This window comes from Grammomys surdaster, unplaced genomic scaffold (genome assembly GCF_004785775.1).
Source record: "Grammomys surdaster isolate TR1022 unplaced genomic scaffold, NIH_TR_1.0 206, whole genome shotgun sequence".
In the NCBI taxonomy this organism is placed as follows: Eukaryota; Metazoa; Chordata; class Mammalia; order Rodentia; family Muridae; genus Grammomys; species Grammomys surdaster.
Window position 1 is genome coordinate 7,879,527 of NW_021604651.1, and position 24,670 is coordinate 7,904,196.

General features: G+C 34.2%; 1 protein-coding gene across 2 annotated transcripts in view; it reads left to right on the top strand.

The window, feature by feature from the left end:
• The first annotated feature begins 457 nt into the window (after window positions 1–457).
• The window catches only part of Znf280d (zinc finger protein 280D), a 45,929-nt gene continuing 21,716 nt past the window's right edge, over window positions 458–24,670 (top strand). For both annotated transcript variants that reach the window (XM_028771343.1, XM_028771344.1), the window contains exons 1-10: window positions 458–795; window positions 4,135–4,292; window positions 4,665–4,765; window positions 5,745–5,891; window positions 9,512–9,646; window positions 11,403–11,710; window positions 11,831–11,971; window positions 16,715–16,777; window positions 20,480–20,598; window positions 20,746–20,782. In XM_028771343.1, coding sequence (XP_028627176.1) covers window positions 587–795; window positions 4,135–4,292; window positions 4,665–4,765; window positions 5,745–5,891; window positions 9,512–9,646; window positions 11,403–11,710; window positions 11,831–11,971; window positions 16,715–16,777; window positions 20,480–20,598; window positions 20,746–20,782 — 1,418 coding nt within the window. In that variant the 5' untranslated portion in view covers window positions 458–586. The remainder of the gene's footprint in view (window positions 796–4,134; window positions 4,293–4,664; window positions 4,766–5,744; window positions 5,892–9,511; window positions 9,647–11,402; window positions 11,711–11,830; window positions 11,972–16,714; window positions 16,778–20,479; window positions 20,599–20,745; window positions 20,783–24,670) is intronic.

Here is a 24,670-nt window from a genome sequence, read left to right on the forward strand (position 1 = left end):
TTTCATATAACTGATACATCAAAGCATGTGACATTCACCTTCTTCCTGTATTGTTGACATGGTAATGAAATGAATGATTTTGGTTAAGAAACAAATGACTATTAAACATGTATCTAAGCAGGTAAATTGCATGGGAAAGTTTAAATAGCCAAATCCTAGTTTTAAGGCTTTTTTCATCTCTTTTTAAATTTTTGTTTTGTTAAGATAATGTTTATGGGCTGGCGAGATGGCTCAGCTGTTAAAGGTGCTTGCCGCCAAACCTGACGACTTGAGTTCAATCCCTGGAACCCACGTGGTGGAAGGAAAGAGCCGACGTCCGCAGGTTGTCCTCTGACCTCCACAAGTGCACTGTGGCATTCACACCCATACATAACACATACACTAAACAAATAAATAGTCTACTTTTTAAAAAATGTCTACTTTTCTTAACTTTTTAGAATATCTACCATAGGCTTTCACTATTCTTCCAGATATCTTATCAAGCATAGTTGTACATGGTTTGGCTGTAGTTGGAAACATAAAATTGTTTTTGCTGTTATAATACATAAGGCATTTTTTTTTTCTCTTCTAGTATTGCTGTCCAGACATGATAAATAACTTTTTGGGATTGACTAAAACAGACAATTTAAATTCAGCAAATGAAGCTAAGACTCTTGATTCAGAGAAAGGAAAATTGATAATGTTAGTTAATGACTTTTATTATGGAAAACATGAAGGAGACGTCCAGGAAGAACAGAAGACTCATACAACCTTTAAGTGCTTCAGTTGCTTGAAAGTTCTCAAAAATAATATTAGGTATGTAAATATGTGTTTTTATTTCAATGAAAGTGGAAATACTAGAGATGTAACCGTTGTGTCTTTATTATACACTCTTGTCATCCTAGAGGAGCAGTTCCAGTATTGTCTCCTTTGTTGTATTGTCAGTCTCTTAAATCTGTTGCTGTGTCTTTCATATGGCTGAAGAAAGAACAGAGTTTAATTTGAAACAAAATGTCTTATTTTAACTTTTGATAGTGATCTAGGAGTTTAATTGTGTATTTTGATTTTTTATATCTTTTTTAAAAGATTTATTTATTTATTATATATGAATACACTGTAGCTGTCTTCAGACACACCAGAAGAGGGCATCAGATCTCATTACAGATGGCTATGAGCCACCATGTGGTTGCTGGGATTTGAACTCAGGACCTCTGGAAGTGCAGTCAGTGCTCTTAACCACTGAGCCATCTCTCCAGCCCGATTTTTTTATATCTTATATTGTGAAAAAATTATATTCAAATACAAAAAGGACTTGAGAAGTTGGCAGGTTGACCTCTTCCTTATTAATACTATTTAATGATCAGATCTGCTTTATATTTATCATGTTTCTAATATGTATTTTATAGGAAATGTATTCTTTATCAGTGATGAACTAATTCCAAGAGACATGTGTGTTTTAATTTGAAATTAAGATTAAATATTTCATTCTCAATGGAATTTTAAAATGTTTTAAATTTTAGAAATTTATACTTTATAACCTTCTAGAGGCATATGCTATAAAAATATCACCTGTAAGAAAACTAAATGATGGTTTTCATTTATTATATAGTCTAAAGTTTATATTTTGTTAGATAACACTTTTTTCTACCCTTTCTCGTAAAAACTTTCAAACATTCATCACAAAATTGGGAGCTTCACCTTGCACCCTTGCCCTTTGCTTCTCCCCGCACCACTTTACTCTACTTGTTTCATTGTTTGTCCTTTAAACAAGCTGAGTTTTAAAAATTAATTAAGCTGTTGGTAAAAATTGATTTTTAAGAATATAAGTTGTACTTTTGGAGTGGATGTGGGTCAAGTTTGGAGAAAGGGTGAGAATATAATTAAAACATTCAAAACTCGATCTCTAAAAAGACAAATTGTTGTATACAAATACACATGCACGTGCATATCTTTTACAGTTACTAAAAACCTTTCCAAATTAGCAATTTGTACACCAGCAGTTCTCTCTCTCGGGCTCCTGAGTTCATTCACTTCTGTCTGATGTGGCTTGTTGCTAAAGTGATGCTCATAGGCTTCTTTGTCATTCCAGAGCTCTTACACTGCTTCAGTCCTTCAAGAACTAGTGCTTCCAGTAAATTTGTGTTTTGGATGTAATACTGAAGTAGCATTGAAGTAGACCTCCACCGCCTAGTCCCATATTCTTACTGTTATAAGATTCAGTCTGGAGATAGGTTAAATGTGTACAAGTGGGTTTCACTGTCTTTGTTAAATTCCTTGTTAAATATACATACTGCTATTTATTTTAGCAAAATGTGTTTTGTCTTTTACTTTTAAGATTAGCCCATTTAATATTCAACATGAAGAATAACATTCCCTAGGAATTATTTTAGGACATTCCATTTGTTTATGTTATTAGAATATTTAGAACAGTTAAGCCTATTATCTTTAGTAACATAGAGAAACTGAACATTGAAAGCTATTACTTGGGAAATGGTAAATACCCTTAATGGTAAATAACTTGTGACAAAGGAATTAAAGATATAGTATTTTGTCAGTAAAATTTGGGAAGGCAAATTGGTTTTTTTGTTATTTTGCTTTTGTATTTGAGATAAGATCTCACTATATAGACTTGGCAGGCCCAAACAAAACCCAGAGATCTACCTTCTTTGATGCTGAAGTGCTAGGGCAGGTATGTGCAACTATTCCTGACCTTGCAATTGTTTATAATTTTTATAACAGTAGAAAACCTATCAAGATTTCCACTTGACTTCTCATACAGATTTTTCGTTACTGTTTTCTTCCCTATTGGGTATCACTAAAACCAGGTCATTGTAAATCCCATATTTTGTCTTGAGAACTATGCATTCCAATTAGGCCTTATGTAAACATTGAGAGAAATCAACCAACTAGTTAATACATTACTTTATTTAAATATACTTCAGGGGCAGGTGAGATGGCTCAGTGGTTAAGAGCACTGATTGCTCTTCCAGAGGTCATGAGTTCAAATCCCAGCAACCACATGGTGGCTCACAACCATCTATAATGAGATCTGATGCCCTCTTGTGGGTGTCTGAAGACAGCTACAGTATACTTACATATAATAAATAAATAAAAATTATAAAAATAAATAAATAAATATACTTTAGTGATTTAAGGGGTGAGCTCAAAATTTACTGGCTCATGATGTTTTGCCTTTATGTAAATATATAACCAAAACTAGGGTTTTCTGTGTTTTATAGAGCTCATGTTAAAACCAAAGGGGGGAGAAAGATACTTCAAAGTGTATTACAATTTGCTTTGAGGAGATATTGTTCGTTAGAGATAGGAAAAAGAGATAGATGTCACAGCTTTCATGATGTCTATTCTCTGGATTGGTAACATTTTCATGTTGTTTCATGCTTATTTCCTTTGAAGCCTCCAGCTGGATGATTTTATTAATAAATGTATTAATTTCATTGACCCAGTCTAAAAATTCTTTTGATCAAGTAATAATACTTTTTATTTCAGCCAAAAGCTTCAGTAAGCTTTTTAAAATAGGTATTCCCATTTATAGCACACTTTTACTGAGGGTCATAGTTCTGCAAATAAGAAACCTTGTAGGGATGCTGAAATAGCAAAGTGTAAAACTGAAAAATGGAGATTGCCTTACAAAGGACACAGTCTGCAAGTTAAAATGAACAGTTTATGCTAATAATAATCAGTATAACTAAGTGAAAAGTTCTTGTACTTGTAGGCATTAAAACTGTTAGTATATGCACTTAAAAACAAAGATACAAGTAAAAATACTAGCAGCTAGAATTTATTGTATATCTTCAGGATCTTAAACAATTTCTCCCATGACTAGCTACTTTTGCTGATAGGATTCTCTTTCTTTCAATACTGAATTTAAAAATGTAAATAGTACTTCACATGGCAAAGAAGACTTATTTTATCTAAGAACAGTCATCTGAAAGTAGTGACATTTGAAACAAAGATGGAAAAAAAGTGTCATCTTAGACATTTTGGGTCATTATTTAGGTCATGCACTTTTCCTAGAGAAGGACTCTAGGTTTTGAGTAATAATTCACTTTTTTTTTTTTTAAATATTCAGTTCAGATATTGGTGGGATTTTCTTTGAGTTTTAATTTGAGTCTTTTCCCCTGGTGCCATTTGCAGGTTTATGAACCACATGAAACACCATTTGGAACTGGAGAAACAGAGCAGTGAGAGCTGGGAAAAGCACACTACTTGCCAGCACTGCTATCGGCAGTTCCCCACGCCTTTCCAGCTGCAGTGCCACATTGAGAGCACGCACACGCCTCATGAGTTCTCAAGTGAGTTAGTTACACGGTATTTCAGGGTCAAATGAAAAATCTCTAACAGAAAGAAGAACAAGAAATAGACTTTGGATTTTGGGTCAAAATTGCAAAAGCTACCTTACTCTAAGTATCAGTTCAATTCTAGATGTGTGTCTTGGTATAGTAGCTACCTGAGTTCAGGCGAGTTATTTGGTACTGAGACAGCAGGATAACAGACATGCCTTTGTGCTAAAAGAGGAGTTGCACTGAGTTACGTATGTGTAGGACTGCTCACCACCTCTGAGAATGCCGCTTCTGCTGATACACGTGTTGAAACTGTTATCCAAAATGAGCCTTCATTATTTATATATTAAAATGTTACAATAACTTTCTTCCTTCCATCTATAGCCATTTGTAAAATCTGCGAGCTATCGTTTGAAACTGAACAGATTCTTTTACAGCATATGAAGGATAATCATAAACCTGGTGAAATGCCATACATCTGCCAGGTACATCATGTTTTATAGTGTTACTAACTGTTGTTGTTTTGGTGTTAAGATTTGTAGCTATTAGATAAGTTGTTAGCAATTTTTTTCTTTTAGTTGAAGGACTAAATGGTAAGCATTTAGTTTTAGAGATGTGACTGTCTATCACAGCTAGTCAACTCTTCATTGTGGCAAGTTAGCAATGACAGTAAGGGATTGAATGGATGTATCTGTGTTCAAATAAAACTTATGGATCTCAAATTTTGAGTTTCATATAATTTTCATGTGTAGTGAAATATATTGGTGGTGTTTGTTTTGGTTTTGCCATTTAGGTAAAAATGGTAACTAAAATCAAAGTCCCTCCTATTTAATTTTCTAGTGTAGACATCTCTTAGCACAACTAATACATTATATGAGAGGAAGACAGCGAACTAGAGTTGGCTCAGAAAATGCTGTTTGCTCCCAAGCGCTAGAAAGAGAAGATCCCTGACTGAAAAGTGGAGTGGATTTACTTACTTTACCCTAGACAGAACACTATAGCCACATGACCAGGGTACACATGCTTAGTTATGCAGAGCCCTATCAAGTGCTTTGGGATAAGGATTTCTTCAGAATTTGAAGGCGTTGAAAAGCAAGAAAAAGATGAATTGCTACTGTAATAATTTATAATCTGTATTTATAATCTGATGGACAGTGCTATTTTATGTAGAAATAAGGTATTTTATAGGACAGAAGGTTCTAAAGTTTCAAATCAAGTCAGAATGGGGTGATATAGAAATAATCTGATAAAAATGAAGGCACCTATTAAATTTTGGGAAGCAGTCTTTAGCTTTGAAGGATCACCTTTTTCTGCTTTTTGGTGTCTACATTAGTGAACTTCTTACATGCATAGGCATCAGAGCTAGATTGATATTACTAATCTAACAGATGATCAAACATTGTTAACTTGTAGTTGCAAATCAATTACAAAATTTCCATTTAAACATAACCTTTTTATTTCTAGGTTTGCAATTACAGATCATCGTTATTTTCTGAGGTAGAGTCTCATTTTAGAACATCGCATGAAAACACTAAGAATTTGCTATGTCCATTCTGCCTCAAAGTTATTAAAATCGCCACACCCTATATGCATCATTACATGAAGCATCAGGTGAGGTTAATAATTTTAATTTTTTTCATGTTACTTGATTATCACTTAGAATATTGTTTGGTTTTCAAAGGGAGTGGACTTGATCCACATATGAAGTGTATACTGAATCACTTCTGAAACTTCCATTTCTTTCCTTACTTCTTTTCTAGTGATGCTTGGTCTATAAACAGTTGACAAGCTGTCTTTTTTTTTTTTCTTTTGATTTTTTGAGACAGGGTTTCTCTGTGTAGCCCTGGCTGTCCTGGAACTCACTCTGTAGACCAGGCTGGCCTCGAACTCAGAAATCCGCCTGCCTCTGCCTCCCAAGTGCTGGGATTAAAGGCGTGGGCCACCACTGCCCAGAGACAAGTCTTAAAGATGGCAAGAAATAGAAATCATAGGATTGAGACAGAACAGAAGCTAATAGAATATGGGAATGATTGGTTACTTTAGGTATATGGGAGTGATTTTGAAGTACCCTCTCAAGAGAAGGTGAAAAAATGAGTTTGAAAGAATCAAGATAGAGAATTTCTTAGTCTTCTTTATCTCTTTGTCTTGGGTTTTCCCCCACTGTCCAGACCACTGTATTACAATAGTACATGTCATTATTGGCCTAGATCAAATGTGTCACAGTCAAATGACAAAGGAAACAAGTGTTCAGTCAGTATTTGAATTCAATCAGAGCCTGAAGCAATTAAACCACCCCTGAGCTGAAAATGTTGCTGCAACATGGATACCTGTCTTTTAGTAGCAGTGCTTTTGTTGGAATCAGAAACCCATCCATGTCTGCACTGGATCTAATGGTGCTGTCAGATTTTGCTAGTTCACTGAAAAGCTCAGTGCATTTGTACGTTATTGTGTCTGCACACCAGGTATTTCCCATTGTAACATACTTGTCTCTCAGGTTCAGTTAATCAGGAAATTAACTTGTGGGGGTTTTGGTTTGATTTGGCTTTTGATTGTTCGAGACAAGGCTTCTCTGTATAGCACTGGCTGTCCAGACCAGACTGACTTTGAACTCAGAGATACACCTGCCTCTGCTTCCAGCGTGCAGGGATTAAGGATGTGTAGCACCTCCTCCTAGCTAACTTGTGTTTTTAATTGGTAGAGAACATGAAAGAATTTTCCAATAAATTTTGGGTCAGCTGTATTGTGAGTGTGATTCAGCAGATCTTTGAAAAATTCCAGCAAGATCTATTCTGGAATCTTTCTTAAACATTGTTCGATTGTTTTTTCATATGATTTTTCCTCAAAATTTGTTACTGGTATATTTGATAAGTACCAGGTTTACAAAATTAAAGAGTTTTATCTATTAATGTAGAATTTCTCAAAAACATAGTGTACATCCTTTTCCAATTTCCCTGGCCACCAGACCCTTTATTAGAGAAATAGCTATTATTGAATCTTTATAAACAGAGTTCAGGAGACACTATTCATAGTCTTTCATCTTTGGATTTTAATTTTCAAAAAATTAAAAAAGAAGAGTGTATATAAAGAAATCTCTTATTTTATTATGAGCCTTTTAATATTATTTGCTCAAATACATCACCTATTTCTAGAGTGAGATACAGATATAGGAATGAGTGATAATCAAGGTATATTGACCCTGAATATAAGCTGTGTTGTTTATTAACTCTTCACAATTAGAGTTGTCTTAACTTGCCACAAGTTTTGGCTTCATTTCTTTGTTTGTTTGTGGGATAGACAGAAACCAATTGGGGTCAAGCTGTTAATCAGAAGGACAACCCTTTGGTGTACTTACAACTTGTGTGTTTATGAAAAACTGGAGACCGTAACTAGGAGAGATGATGATAGCCTTGAAACTGAATTTATATTACTAATATGCTATTAGATTCTTAAGAACACTTGATTCTGTGTCTTTAATGTTTTTGAGGACCTTAGATGTTATTTTTTCTTGAGAAGATTGCATTATATCAGGTGATATTAATATTTATATATTTGTGTATATGTACATGTGTGTGCTTGCGTGTGGTATATGTTTGCACAGAGGCAAGAAAAGGGCATTGTGTGTTCTCCTGTGTTACTCTGCCTATTCCTTTGAGGTGGGTATTTCCCTAGAACTGAGACTTTCTCAGATAGACTGGAAGCTAGCAAGCTCAGAGGATTCTCCTATCTCTGCCTCACTTAGCTGGGACTATAGGTACGTGCAAGACGTTATATAGGTGCTGGTTCTAATCTACCATGCCATCTCTAGCCTCCATGACAGTTGATTTTAGAACTAACAATGCAGTTTATATAACTGTTGTTTTTTGAAAGAGGATCTCATGTAGCCTAGATTGGTCTTCAAGTCTTCATTCAGTGGGATGAAAATTTCACAGGGAACAAAGGACACAAATAAAGAAAATTTAAAAAATTTATCACAGTGAGGACCAGTGTGGTAGTGATTATTGGAGATGGAAACAAGAGGAAAATGTATTTGACAGGTTTTATTAATATATCGTATGTGGGGTCTGGGGGCATAAGTATTTTTGTCCTAAGCAGTTACAAGGATGTTTCATATTCTAAACTACAGAAAAGACTAAAGGAAGACCAGAATTGAGAGGGTGGAAGCAGGGCAGTAGACATAAAATCTAAAGTTCATTTTTATTCCTGCCAATTTGAAAAGTGTATTAGACATCAAGGATAAAACACAATGACCAAGGCAACTTACAAAGTGTTTAATTGGGCTTATAGTTTCAAAGGGTTGAGTCCATGATGGAAGAATATAGGAAGCAAGCAACAGGCTTGTTGGCTGGAACACCAAAGAGCTCACATTTTGATCCACAATGGCGGGGGGAGTGGGGAGGGAGAGAGAGAGAGAGAGAGAGAGAGAGAGACTGACAGAGAAAGACAAAGACAGAGATTTGAGAGGCTCACTGACTGTTCATGTGAACAAGGGGTACAGGAGTATATGGTATTTAAAGTTATGGACTGAGATATTAGTTATAGAGAAAAACATTACTGGTCATTAAACTCATGTGAACTGTCTTACCGACCTGTTTAGTTTCTGATTCTTAACCACATTTTCTGTTTTAATTCATCCTCTTTGAGTACACAATAAATGGATTTGTATTGTTTGCATTTGTGAAGACAATCTAATGTACCATGCTTATAAACTAACCTTAAGTTGAAGCTAGAGCTATAAGATCTTATTACATACTGCTCTGAGCATTGTAACAGTTGTCTGTTCTTTTAAAAAAAAATTTAAAGAATTAAAAAAAACTTTTAAAAGCCATGTGTGGATGTTTTGCTTGTATCTAAGTCTGTACTCCATGTGTATGCCTGGCACTTGTGGTGGCCACAAAAATGTCTTGGTTGGGTCCACTAGAACTGGAGTTATAGATGGTTGTGTACCACCATGTGAGTGCTGGAAATTGAACCTGGATCCTCTGGAAGAGAACCCAGTGCTTTTAATTGCTAAGTCATCCCTTTAGCCTGTCTTTTAAAATACTATGTTGACTTTCATGTTTGATTACCTCATAGTAGATAATCTTGAGATCTAATACCAATAAATGTTTTTAAAATGAGATGATTCTTTGATCTTGGTTTTTTGTTTTTGTTTTTATACTAAAGAATCATTAAAATTAAATTCAGAGCTTAAGATTTATGACTATAAAAATATTTTCCTTTTTTTATAATAGAAAAAGGGAATACATCGTTGCACCAAATGCAGGCTGCAGTTTTTGACATGCAAAGAGAAAATGGATCACAAGACTCAGCATCACCGAACATTTTTAAAACCCAAACAACTAGAAGGACTTCCCCCTGGAACAAAAGTACGTTCAAATGCATGGTATTCTATCATTTGTAGAACTAACTCCTCCCTAGTTTCATCTATGGAACAAAATATGACTAGAAGTTAGAAAATGACTTCTGATTTTCATTAAGATTAATTATAGATTTTACTGCTTTTTTAGAAAGAAAAATGTGTTTTGAGTTCAGTGATGGATGTATTCCTTCATAAAAAGTACAGTTAAACTATTCCATTGGTCAGTGGGTTATTTCAGTACTGTATGGCTATTTGAACTTTTTTAGCTAGTAGTATATGTATTAGTTTTAATAACTGTATGCTAAGCTCTTTGATATCAGGAATTATTCTTTCATTTATGTCTGTACCTCCAGCTTTTTTAGAATGCCTAATGCTACAGGTTCCCAGATGTTTCTTGAAGTTGTTATTGCTGAGCCTACTGTCAACAAAGCAAATTTTGCTGCTGGACAGCATTGTGAGCAAACACTTATCTGACTGTAAATTGATGATTGTAATTTACTGTTCCCTTTTTGCCTTATGTACATCTGTTTTCTCTGACTTCTTTATATACAGTCAGCTCTTGAATATTTACTCCATTGGAGGGAAAACAGAGGCATGGATAATCCAAAGTGAAACAATTTCCAAAACATTTATATTTGCCTTTGGGTACTTACCTTTGAATGTGGGTATGTCTTTTATTTGAATTGACTAAATAATATTAAGCCATGCTCTGAAGAATTAGAGCAAGAGGAGCTAGCCAGCATCCTTCCCTGCAATCCATTCATTTCATTCTGGGACTACACATGCAGAATAATAACGTAAGCAGTGCAGTCCTCTCTCTTTTCTTTCTATATTGGTAGTAATAATATTAATGATACTAAATGTTTTTCTAGCACCTTAGAATGGCATAATTCTAAGTGTTCTTTTTCATATAGTTTTACTTAATTCATACAGCAATAAATGTTATACTTAAGTCAATATTACCCTGTATGATAGATTTGAAGAGGCTTAAGATTCAGTTATTTTTGTAGCTAGGAAGGTGGATTTAACTCAGGTGGGGTTTTTAATGTCTTTGTTTTTTGGTTTTTTTTGTTTGTTTGTTTTTTGATTCCTGGTCAAGTGTTTTTGCACATTACACAAGCACATGAGTTAGTAGGACTTCATCATTGGCTATTCCTCAGATGTGAGGGGAATATAGTCAAATGATTAATTAAAATGTTGGTAGGTAATTGTATTTTCATTGTCAACCAACAGATGTAACAGAATATGTTTCTGAACAGTAAATAATAAACCTTACTCGTTCTTTTAAAGACTTTTAAATGTCACATTCTTCTTATAGTATAATGAATTGATACAACCACTTGCATAAATCCTAGGCAGTGTGCTCCAGAAAGAATAAGTCACTCTTGCTATAGATAATTATTTGATACTATAACTTTAAAGGGTAACAGGCCTTTTTAGTTTACTTTTTTTAGTCTTTATTACTATGATTTGGGCTCTGTGGGAATAACTTTTAATCATATCAGAGCATAAATATAACTGAAATGTGATCTTATATTCATGTAATTTCTATTAATCTTATTAATAACAATGTTAACCAACAATTAATTATGATATTAATTGATATAAAAGTGAGCTAATTCATTTAATTGGTTGAATGTTTAAAGCAAATAGATGACTATACCCAGTTACTTTATTTGTGCTTCTTAAAAACACTTAATATTCCACTTATTTTATATCATGATTAATTTTTTGAAGGAAAAATTTTTTCTTCATTTTTAAAGGTTACTATTCGAGCTTCAGTTGCACCTCTTCAATCAGGTTCTTCAGTTACACCTTCTATCAGTGCAAGCACTTCTACCCTCCAGCTCTCACCTCCAAGGACTGAAAATATAACTGCTAAAAATCATGAGAAGTTGAATACAAGTACACCAAATGCAACCATATCTGATCCCAGTAAAGCTAATGAGGTCAAGTCTAATGGGAGTAAATCTAAAAACAGGTCAAAAGTCGCCAGCATGCAGAAGAAACAAAGCACATTGTCTAATAGTAATAAAAAAAGTAAAGTAAACACAGCACTAAGGAACATAAGGTAATGCCTTACTTCTGATACATATTCCCAGTTTAAACTCAAGTATAGCAACATGATATTTAATAATATCCCTCTCTTGACTATTTTTGTTTCAAAATATCTTTTTTATGTCTTCACAAGGTTACGTCGGGGTGTTCACGAGTGTATTGAGTGTTCTTCTGAAGTAAAAGATTTTGCAAACCATTTTCCTACATATGTTCACTGCAGTTTTTGCAGATATAATACTAGCTGTAGCAAAGCCTATGTAAATCATATGATGAGGTAAGATGAGCTCAGTGTTTTGCCTATTATAATTACAATTGAAGCTTTTGTTTTGAAAACAAATTGTATTAGAAGCCTTGTTTTCTGTTATAACAAAACAAATCAAGAAATTACTGTATGAAATGGTTAATTAAGCCAATGAAATTAAAATAAATTTGTTAGAGGAGTAATTATTCTTTTGGATTTATTTTTCCCTGAAAATGGTTATTTTCAAATAGAAATTTAAATATTTTAAATATATTTAACTGACAAATTTGTGTATTCTTATGACTGTCATTCTCTTCAAATCAGTCAGAGAGACTTGAGGATTTTCGGTGATGCTAGGAACTTTATTGGTTTTGTTTCCCATTCCCGCATCTTTCTCTGTAATCCATCTATTTCTCAGTCATCTGTCTGCCCAGATCTAAAGCTATATGTGCTTATATCTATTCAGTGAATGTCGTAATGCCATTTGCGTTGGGTACCCATCATTTGCTCTAATGATAGAGTGATTCTCATGAGCCACGTGTGGATATTATTATTACTGTTATTCGTTGTTGGTGGTGGTGGTGATCTTGTTGAACATGTTATTCTTCAAGAGTAGATTTTTAAAAACTATATCTTTTAAGATTTTTTTTATTTATATATGTCTGTCTGTCTGTCTGTCTCAGTGAATGCCACATATATATATGGGTGTCTGCGGAGATCGGAAGAGGGCGTTGAATCCTCTGGAGCTAGAGCTCTAGGCAGTTGTTAGCTACCAATTTGGGTGCTGGGAACTGAGCCTGAGTCCTCTAGAAAGAAACAAGCACCATGGATTTTCATTTTTAAAGAATAGTCCAAGTTGTCTTCATTTAAATGATCCTGATAGATTTCTTACTCAGAATGATGCCCTGGTGGGGTTTGTCTGGTTGGTTGTTTTGTTTTTGTTCTTTTAAATAGGATTCATATATAGCTAAGTTTCTTTTAGGTCATAGATCATATCCTGGCTTTTCATGTTGCTTTTTGATTATTGCCAGATACTGCTTTCAAAGGTCATCCCACCTTTTTAGGTAGCTTCAGTACTTTCTCAATTTTCTGTCCTTAATCACTATCCTGGGCTCCTGGTACCTGTCATACATAGTTCTAGCACTTACATTAATGTTTAATTCCCCGTTCTTAGCTAATAGGACCATCTGAATGCATGCCTACGCTTCATTTCTTTGAATGCCTACTAGTCTATGATGTTGAGCAACTATTATCACTGTATCCTCCTTGTCGTTTTTTAATTCTGTTGTGTTTTCTATTTACTCTAGTCATGTTCACTTGACACAAAGGCCAACATAACATTTGGACCCTTTCTCCTTTCCCCTTTTCCCCTATTATGTTCAATTCTGGAATGTATAGGAGATTCATACCAATCTCACTTTATAATGTAAACTTTATTGTGTGTTTATATTTGTATGTGTGTTTGTGCACATGTCCACATTGCATGTGCATGTCTTACGTACTAGGGAATTTTACTAAGGTTATTCACAGGAGTGTGGGTGATATAGTCAGTCTTCTTATTTTTGTTGAGGATTATTTGACTATCTGAGCTCACTGGTGCTTTCAAGTGTAACTTAATATGGTTTTTTTTTTCCCCCTTGTTTCTCCGAAGAATGGTATTGAAATCTTTATTGGGATTGAATTGAATATGTATATTTCTTTTGGGAAAATAACAATTTCACAATATTAATTTTTCCACTTTATTAGTATGCAGTTTTCAGGTTTCTTCCTCAACTTGTTATGTTTTACAGTTTTTATCAGAGGGGCCTTTGATCCCCTTTGTTATGGGAATTCCACGGAGGCTTTGTATATTTCTTTAAGGCTTATGTTAGGAAGATTATTTCCATGCCTGATTTCTTTTTTTCTCAGCATGTTTTCCTTTTGTTTGTTTGTTTGTTTAAACCTTTTATTTGTGACAGGTGTTTCACTGTGTAGCCCAGATGGCTACAATTTAAAATTCTCATGTCTCAGCCTCCCAATACTAGAATCACAGGTGTGTGTCATCACCTATGGCTTTCTCTCCCTTTTTTTAAATATGAAAAATTGTGGAATTTGTGCTTCAAATCTAGATAATACAGAGGCAGTATAAATTCTTTTATTTATAACTAGAGATCAGATAAATTAAGTTGATTTCAATATCTTAATGATGCAAATTTTAGATATATTTGAAAGTCATCAGGCCCGAGCATAGAGCAGGTCACAGGCGGCAGCTCCGTACCCAACCCCAGAAAACCGAGAGAAAGAGGGACTCCCAGGAGCTTTAACTCAGGCAGCATCCCAGGTAAAAATGAATCACCCATGATGTCTGCTGTTAGAAGTTCAGATGCTGGCCTCCAAACTTATACTACTCAGACCTTAAAGATCCTTATGGGACTTGATTTACTCTATTACAATAGAAAAGGCTGTGTACAGCTCTTGACTGTGTACAGCCCTTAAAGAAGAAGGTTGCCTTTACATAGACAAGACAAGGAGGGTTAAAGAGAGCATGAAATAGATAGTGAAGGCCCTAAGAAAAATCAGAGAGAGAGACAGATGAATGCTGGTACAAGAATTGGTTTTCAGCCTCTCCAAGGTTGTCAACCCTATTTCCTCCCATCCTGGGACCATTATTTGGGTTCTTTTTGCTTTTTTCTGCTGGTCCCTGGCCCTCAAATAGGCGGACTAACTCTGTGATACAACAGATAAATAATTGGTAGCAAAACCTACTCAGATACATTATCATAAGTTAGCTATGGAGGACCACAAGACTCAAGATGAGGTTGTTACTTTATACAGGGCGTTTCCAAAACCCATCTCCACCCAACCTAAAAGGGGGGACTTCTGCCCCTAGATCAAGCAGAGAGGGACCACCCAGAACCCCCTCTGACAGGCGATCTGAATTCTTGCTTAGGCTGCAAGGCTAAGCACTGCAAGGGAATATAAATAAAAGATAAAAATATCTATCTGGATTCCCTGAGGGACAAGCCTGACTGCATAGGGGTTGATGTCAAAAGTATCCTCTCTCCAGGAAAAAGACATTGGGACAGGTATGGCCCTCATGCCTCACTGGACAACTGGACATTGGTCCCCTTCAAATACTGGAGGTCAGGCCTCTATCCCTGCCTTCACAAGTTTAGAATTGCCACAGCCCTTCTATACTTAGAGAAGGGAGGAGATGTCAGGGGCAGCCCTGCTTACACACTGAAGGCCTAAAATCAGCCGTAGGCCTAAAATCAGCAATAGGCCTGTCATACATGTATACTAACAGCAAGTCTTGGGTCTCAGTGGAAAAACATTGAAACAGATGGCTATAAGCTAATGTAAATAGGCAGCTTTTGTGGAAATTTATAAGCCTGAGTAGTCATATACCTTGTAAATAGGTAGCCTGGGCAGACAATACCAACTTAGATAAGGACAAGTGAGTCATAGGCAGAGTCATAGTGACTTGTCCCCTGAACCTTCACCCAGCCGATACTCGGTTCTGAAGATATCTGTACTCCCCCTGAACACCCACACTCCAGTGTCATTCCCTTCCCCACATCCTGCCTTTCTGTGTTTATAACCCCTGTGTGAATGAATTACGATTTGAGAAAAAATAAATTGTAATAAAAAAAGAAAGTCATCAGATAGACCTTAAAGTATAATTTTAATTTTACTTTTTTAATAAGTAATAAAGCAAATACAGTATTCTTGTCTGAAGAAAAATAATTTTTAAATTTTATTTTTTAGGTAGCATTTGATTCATGTATTTTATGAATCAGACCGTCTTAGACTCATTCTTCAAAGGAAACAATTATATATGCAAATAATTTTGAGTCTTCTCAACTTCTTTTTGATTGGAAAAACTTTGTTCTTGTGATATGATTATATGTATACAGATTAATTATTTAGTAATACTTTCACTCAAGTTGAAGAATAACATTGGAACTCCTGAGAATATGAAATCTTTGCAGAGTAGTTTCTTAATTTGCAGCTAGCCATAATATTCATTTTTCTGAATATGCAGCCTGTGTTATATGTAATAATTTACCTGGGCTTGCATTATGCAGCCCCACTGCCAGAAATATTTTCAGTAGGTTTGTAGTAATCTGAAACTTGACATTTCTAAATACATTCTCAGGTGATGCAAGTGCAGTTGTGCGTGACTTCCCTTTTAGAAAGAACTGCGCTAACCAAGCCCTGGCTTTCTAATATAAGGCAGAGTTAAAAAGGAGTACACAACCTATGATCATATGGCTAAAAGTGTAGTATGTGACCTTTTCTGTGCTGAGGGAGACATTGTTTTAATTTAGGAGTTATTGTTTTCATTTTGTTTTAAAACTGCTGCTGGTAATCTCAAACATTTGTATTGAAATATTTGACTTTAAACATGTAAACAGCACCATGCATACAATGCACACACATTGGTTTACAGACATACATATAGACAAAATGCTAATATACATAAAATAAAAATTTAAAACAAAACAATACAAGGATACAGTCACATATGGTGGTACATACCTTTAGTTCCAGCTACTCACAGGTTGAAGTGGGAGACCTCTTTGGCCTGTTTTTTGAGAGCAATATATAGAGGTCCCATTTTGAAAGGAAAGTGGAGGTTTTATAATGAGTTAAATAGAAATGAGAGTATTCTCATCGTAATAGTTTCTTTAAAAAATAAACTTAAGTATAGACTTTAAATGTTTTTATAAATCAGTGTGACTTGGTGTCCAGTAAAAGTACTGTAATAAATACATACCATTTTTATCTTTTCAGCTTTCATAGTAACCGTCCAAGTAAAAGATATTGTATATTTAAGAAGCATTCAGAAAATCTCAGGTAAACGAGTGATTTTTGCAAAATCTTTCTGTTGAACAATGATTGTAATTTATATTTTTTCTTATGTGTTACCTTTATTGAAGTAGAATGCACATACTATGTTAGTTACTTTTTCTGTTGCTATAAGTAACTGACATGTACCATAAGGAAGGAAGAGTTTATTTTGGCTCAATTCAAGAGTACTCTGTTGTGGTTGGGAGATCAGGTGGTGGGAGACTGAGGTGCCTGGTTGCCTCGTGTCTGTACTCAGGAAGCAGAGCAGATGAATGCTGTCACTTAGCTCTTTCTTTTTTTTTTTTTTATATTCTCTCCAAGAGAATATAAAATGGAATTGTATACCTACATTTAGAGTGGGTCTTCCCTGCTCAGTTAGCCTAGAAACTAACTCAGACATGGGGGAGGTTTGTTTCTTAAATCCCTTTAATTAATAATCAAGACTAACCATTATACATGCCATGTTCTTCATGTGTTTAAAATGTAATCTTGATAAATTTTCGTATGTTCAGTTGTATATCAGTCATCATCGTATGTGTACATTTTCAGTACTTTAAAAAATTCCATTTATTAGTAATCATTCTCATTTCCTTTCACCCCCTCCCCCACCCATATACAAGCAACTATAAATGTGTATTCATATAGACTAGCCCATTTTGGGTATTTTGTATATAAATGAAATGATATTCTATGTGTTCATTAGTCATTGCCAATGGTTCATCCATGATGTATCAGTACTTACTTAAATTGATGAATAATATTTTTTACTTTATAAAAATACTATAGTTTATCCATTTCATTAATTTTGAGGTCAAAATAAAAACGCCGCTATGAACATTATTTTTTTTTAAATAAACATACTCTTTTGTGTGTAATTAAGATGAAGTTTGCTGGGTTGTATTCTAGCTCCCTGCTAAGCCTTTGAGAAATTTTTCATCATAGTGCCACTATTTTACATACTCACTAGTACTGTGTAAGAATTTCTGTATCTCTTCTAGCACCTGTTACTTATTTTTTTTATTACAGGCAATTTATACTTGATCTTAGGCAAAAAGCCTAAGAAGTGATATGATAGACATTCTGACAGATACAAAATGCTTTGTCATTGTGGTTTGCTGTAACTTTTTTAGTTAACATAATGCCAGTGTGTCAGTTTGTTGCTTGTGACTAGATATTATAGGGTTGTCTTACTATAACTGTATATCAGAGGTGTGTCATCGTACTCATAGTACATTCATTGTAGTAGTAACAGTTGGTGCCCAGATAAAGTACATGACTGTTGTAAAATGAGAACAAAAATAAAACTTTCCCATATTTGAATGCTGCAGAGTCTTCTATGATCTGTAGGAATGTAAATAATGTTATAAAGGTGTTTTTTTATTATGTATTATTGTGTGTATGCTCATGTGCATACATGTGCCCCCATGCTACAGCACATATATAGATTGCAGAGGACAACTTTCAGAAGTTGGTTCTGGGGTTTGAACATAGGTCAGCAGCTCTGCATAGCTAATGCTATACCTGCAGAAAATATCCATAAATCTACTTCAGTTTTGAAGTACGTTTAAGCCACTGGAATGCTTTACATTACTATATACTCTTTTCTTACTAAAATACTGAAGGAGGTTGTGTTCAGCTGTATATGAGGTAAGTTGTAGGTCAATCAGCCACATAGCTTGGAACTGTCAAGTAGTTAGGACTAATCTTGCAAGAATTTAAATTAATGCACTGAGTTTATTTCTCATCTAATTCTGTCTGACCCTTACAAGCTTTGTCTTTAGTATAAATTAAGCTAATTCTAGCTAAAAGGATGCTAATTATAGCATCTACTTTCAGTTATTCTAGAATTTAGGTGAGATAGTGAGATACGTTTGAAACCATCTGTTCAATACTACTTCTAATATTGTGAAGTGCTTAACAGCAACTGTTTTAAGAAAGCAGAGAATTAGAGACTAGTTGGAGCCTCAGAATCAAGTAAAATGAACTTAAAAAAGACTAGCCAAGAGGAAACTAATTTGGGAACTTTTAGTTTGTTTTACTATTACGGCCTGTAGATAGAAATACACAGTATGTTAGAGTTTCGGGGAGATAGTATGAGATAACCTATTTTTACATCCAAAAAAAATTAATACTTTATTATGTATACGGATGTTTTACCCTCTTTTATGTCATATATGTACCATGTTTCATGCCTGATGCTAGCAGATAAGGAAGATCATGTCTGCTCCTTTGAAACTGGTTTTATAGAAGGTTGTGAGCCTCCATTATGGGAGTTAGGTGTTGAATCTAGATCCTCCAGAAGAGTAACCAGTACTTTTGCTGAGCTATCTCTCCTGCCCCTAGTTTCACATTTTTTTTACTTTAAATTTTTGTTTGTTTGTTTTCCAAGACAGGGTTTTCTATGTAGTGATGGCTGTCTTAGAACTTGCTCTGAAGACCACACTGACCTTGAATGCAAATCCACCTGCCTCTGTCTCTTGAGGGCTGGAATTAAAGGCTTGCACCACCATGCCAGGCTAATTTCCCATATTTATAGAACATGCTGTGATGAACTTAAGACATGCGTATTTTGTTGTTAAACTGACAATGCTCACATTGCATGATCATTTTTTACTCTAAGCAAAATAATTTATTAAAGAGATTCTAAAGAATCCTACAGTCCCCTCAGAGAATTTCAGCCAGAACTAATAAGAGAAACAAAATCGTGTGGAACCAACTTTAGTCTTCTTTAGTTTGACGTACTGACATCTTGCTTTCTCTGGCCCTGAGTTTTCTTTACTTTTTCTTCAGCATATGAACTTTCCCTATTTAAAGTCCCAAGTGTAACATTTGAAACCTCCATACTTTCAAAATCAAGAAATTTGGTTATAATTCTAAAATTTGTAATTATCCATATTTCATTTAAGAACTGCTGCATTCAAGCTTTGGGAAAGAGTAGTTTATCGCCTGGAGACAGGCAGGGAGACTTGTTAATGATGCTGCCTTGTTGAGATATTCTGGCCGTGTATATTCCAGCATCTTATTAGCTATTTTATGTAATTCAGCATTTAGTGAAGATAGCTCCAGTTGTGATGAGAACCTTAACACATAGCGTGTACTTGATAGTGGTTGTCATGGGATCCATCTTCGGAGCCTTTACATTGTTCTGATTTTTATCTTTGACTAAAAGCCTAGATTGTAAATTCCATTGGAATGTGAACTATACTTTTTTTGTTCACCATTTATATTCATAACACCTAGCAGTATGGTATATAAAGAGAGCCTTATATTCAATATATATTAAGTGAATGAATGCTATATCCTCACTTTTTTATGGCCAAGGAACATTGTGGCTTATCTACATCAGTACAAACTCATAGCAGAGCCAAGACCAGTGTTTGACTCCTAGGTTTTTTTCAACTGATACAAGGAGTGAATATTCTTAAAACATTATTACTTTTCAGGGAGGAAGTACTGGGAATGAGCTGAAGACTTTGAGTATTCTAGGTTGTGCTATACCTCTAAGCTCTTCCCTTATCTTTGAAACATGAATATTTTATGTACATAATTTGGACATGGTTATGCCATTTTCAAACTTATATAGCAAAGTGGTAAGTTATATCACCAAAAAAAATAAAACATGAAAAAATAGTATTGAACCTATGTATAGTTTCATAAAAATAAAAACCTATTCTTTCTTTCTTTTCTTTTTTTTTTTTTTTTTTAAAGGGGCATTTCTCTAGTGTGCCTTAATTGTGATTTCCTAACTGATGTTTCTGGCTTAGATAATATGGCTACACACTTAAGTCAGCATGAAACTCATACGTGCCAAGTTCTAGTAGAGAAAGGTATGTATACATAACTGCTGTTTCAGATATTTTGTATTTATTATTATTTTTAGAAAGCCAAAATATGGGTTCTTTACTAAGTCATTTTATTTCACTAATCACTGTTCATATGCTTATGTAAATATGAAACTTTTCTTCTGATTTCAGTTTCTGTTTGTATCCCAACTTCTGAACGTCTTTCTGAGTAAGTGTAATATTTATTAAGTGAGTTTTTCTTTGGTGGATTTTAGCACGATTGCATTCTTAAGTATGCCTTTAGTAGAAGTGAAAAATACTGGTCTCGTTTTTATTTGTAAGCTGCTTGTTGAAATAGTTCTGTGGAGCTCATGACTTGGTGCAAGAGAAGTTGGAATTTCCTAAATTCAAAGTTCTGAGATATTACTTACACATAGGCAGTTACACAAGTCCGTGGTACCAGTGCTGATCTCAGCTTGCGCATGCGTCTGGCTTCCTGGTCTGCCTTATCTTTGTATCAGATTCACATGTCTTTTTTGTTTTTTTCGAGATTCACATGTCTTAACATACCTTTTTCCCCACCTCTGTTTGTCTCTCTAAAAATAACTTTTATTACTGTGGTCTTTTCTTTGCTTAAAATAATTTGTGTTTTCTGTGTTGTACTTGCCTCCAAAGTAATATATTCCAACTATTATAGCTATTTATCTTTTTGTTTCTTTTGTCTTCTCTCTTTCTACCTTATGCCGTGTGGTTTTAGGCCAGATGGTTGTCTTTTTTTCCTCATTCGTTGTCTGTCATTGTGCTATTTTTCTTATTTTTCAGATGCAGAAGCAGCCCAGAGATTTCAAAAACATGTCCAGGGTGTACCTGGACAGTGTCCCCTTCGATGGACACAAGTGCTACCTGTTCTCTCTTTCCCAGGAATGAGAATGAACTGACTGGGACCTGGCCTCCCTCGGGCTGAGGCTGATCTGACCAGAAACAGCCTAAAGGCCCACCAAATTAAGCATAGCTCCCATTGGTAGCTTTGGCTCTTATTTCTTAAGCTTATGGGCAATTGTGAACAAGAAAAGCCCATCAAATCAATGCTTTAATACCCAAATTAAGATTTAGTCATTTTGGCTGCTACTCTTAAATGTTCTTCAAGCACAAAGGCAGTCTAGGACATCTAGATACCCTGGTTGCTGGGAGATAATGGCTGTGTCAGTTCTCACTGATATGTTCTAAAATTGCAGTTATTTTTACTGTCAATATAGATTGTCCCATAGTAACTCTAATTTTAATAAAATTCTCAGATTCTTTTATTTTTAAATTTTAAATCTGATAGCTTCATCTTCTGTTCTCTGAATTATTGATGTCTGGTTTTTCTGTTTTCTAAAGCTTTAATGTTTGTTTCATTTTTGTCAAGAATCTCAAGAGTTCATGTGGGCTACCTGTTTATAGCTTTTAGATGGAGGCGTTGCTTAGACCATCATGTCCTCTTCCTCTGTCTATATTCGAGGACTGTTAATCTAAGTAATTATGAATTTAAGATAGAACAAGCTGGTGAGACTTCTGAGAGATTCTAAAAACAAGTTTTCATGTAACATTTCATTGATATGTAAGCTCTACTGAGTCATTAATATTTCTTTGGGTAAAAGTAATATTTAGATATACAGTGTAACCAATAATATTCTAGCTTCTTTCTACTTACATATTAAACTTGTTTCCCTTTTGCTGGTTACATTAAATATAAATCAGTTATTTTGACCTATTACTGTAATAGGTCTTTGTTTTAGAAACTATTTTCGAATTAATAGGTTTTGTTTTGTTTTTTTATAAAATTATATTTTATCCTGCAAGTAGGATTGTTGCTTAACTGCTGTATGTGTCTGGTTGATTGACATGTCTACTGAGAATCCATCCATTTAGTGTGTTTGTGTTCTCCTCAGCCCAGCTAAAAGGCCTGTTCTTGTAGCACTGTTTCTTGGATTTTGGAGGTGAACAAGTGCTTTTTATGATAACAGTCAGATCAGCAGACTCTGAAGTTACAGTTTAATCCTATGTTTCTTGCATCTTAAAAATATTTATTTACCCACCCCATTATTAGAACTTCTTTCTGCTTTTGGAGCATAGATAAAGCCATTTTCAGATAACCACTTCTTGTTTTATTGTGTTCCTTGCAATTAATAAGAAAAAAAAAAGAGATTGAATCCATTAGTTTTAGCTTCTGAACAATTTTGTACTATATCTGAAAGCATTTCTAAAATTCTTAATAACAGCTTGTTTTTTAGTGGACTTGATATGCTGATCTTTATAATTTTCTACACTTTATAATTTCTTTTAAAAATTTACCAGGAAAAAAGGTTTGTTTCCATTTTTAACATTCTTTATTCATGTTGAAATTAGAGAATTTGCTCTTTGTAGGTCCTGGTGAAATATGTGCATACTGCCACCTGTTTTACAGAACTGGTTTTTATAATGTGTACCAAGATCACTTCTTTATCTGCTTGTTGTTTTCTTTCTTCCTTTTATTCATTTATTAAAAATCTTATTTTAAATGAACTAGTCTTGTTATGTAAGTCTAATCTGTCTTTACCATTAAGTTTAAAAATTAGTTTATATATTGGTCACATAAAGCCATCATGCCTGTGTGCTTTTGAGTTACAGCTGAATAAAAGGTATAGTTTGTACACTTGAATACATTGCCCTTTTGAAATTTTTATAGCTTTGGATTCTTAACCATTTTTGGAATAGCATCATATCTCTTGGACTTCATTTGTTCATTCATAAAATATTTATTGAACATGTACATCATGCCTGGCTCTGTTTATAGCTTGGAATTACTGTCCTCATGGAATTTATACTTGAGTGGTAAAACAGACAATTAAAAGTAAAATAAACAACATACTAGAGTGTGGTCAATATTAGAAAAAAATGCAGTAGGGAAAAAGGAATAAAGGAAATATGAAGTGGGATTTAGAGGGTTGGGAGTGACAGTTTATTTTTGGTTATCAGAAAAGACTGTACTAAGAGAGATGACATTTGAGTAAAGACCCAAAGGAGTTAAAGTATAAAGTCTGGGTACTAACTTGCTTATGCCTTATGCCTAAATGTCTATTTTCTTTTTAAGAGGAGTTGAATTCAGAATCTGACATATCACTCTTCCCAGAAATACTAACAGAGATGTTTGATGAACATTGAGAAACTAAATGTCCATTTTACTTGGACCAGTTTAACACTGTATGCAGTCTAATAAAGGGTACCCTCTTATATAGAAATAAAAGACAACTGGCTGCATATCTGTACTGTTTAACTTATACATGGTCGAGGGAAAAATCTTTCTAGAGTCAAATAAATGAAGGAAATATAAGTTAAAATTAGCTGTGTGTGCTGGGACTAAGAGTATATGCCACCACAAAAAAGGCAAAAGAAAAATGCAAGTAGATCTCCCTAAGTTCCAAGCCAACTATGTAATAAGTTCACGGCCCTATATAATGAATTCAAGGCCATGTAGGGACCATATTGGGACGTTGTCTCAGAAAGAAATGAAAGACAAAGGTTGGGGGGACTCATTAATGTGATATTTTTAATTCTGTATGTGAATGTCTTAGAGAATATTGGCCTACCTTTCAATATTTATTTGACATTAATCTCTAATTTTTATTATTTATCATTTATTATTAAAATCTAATAAATCATATGAAATCCTAATATATAAATTTTTCTTAGTTGGATCTAAAAAAATAAATCATATAAGTAGTTGGTTTAAGATTCCTAAAAAATAAAAAAAAAATTTTAAAAAAAGGTTCCTAAAAAATGCTCCTGAATTGCATATAAGGTATAGTATATAATTAAATACTAGCAAGTACCTGTATGTTCTCCCACTTAACAGAAAAAATGATATCCTCATTATATTTATAAAATCAAAATAGTGCATAAAAGAGGCAAACCAATTATTACCTTATTGTGTGCCTCTGTAGGCACAAAAGATTCTTTTATGCAAGAGCATGGTTACTTTAGTATCCTTTTGAGACTATTATTATTTCTAGACTTTATACCATATGTTTAAATTTTTCTTTTTTTCTTTTTTTTTTTTTTTTGCTTTATAAAGTTCTACTTCTTCTTCCCTAAGTGG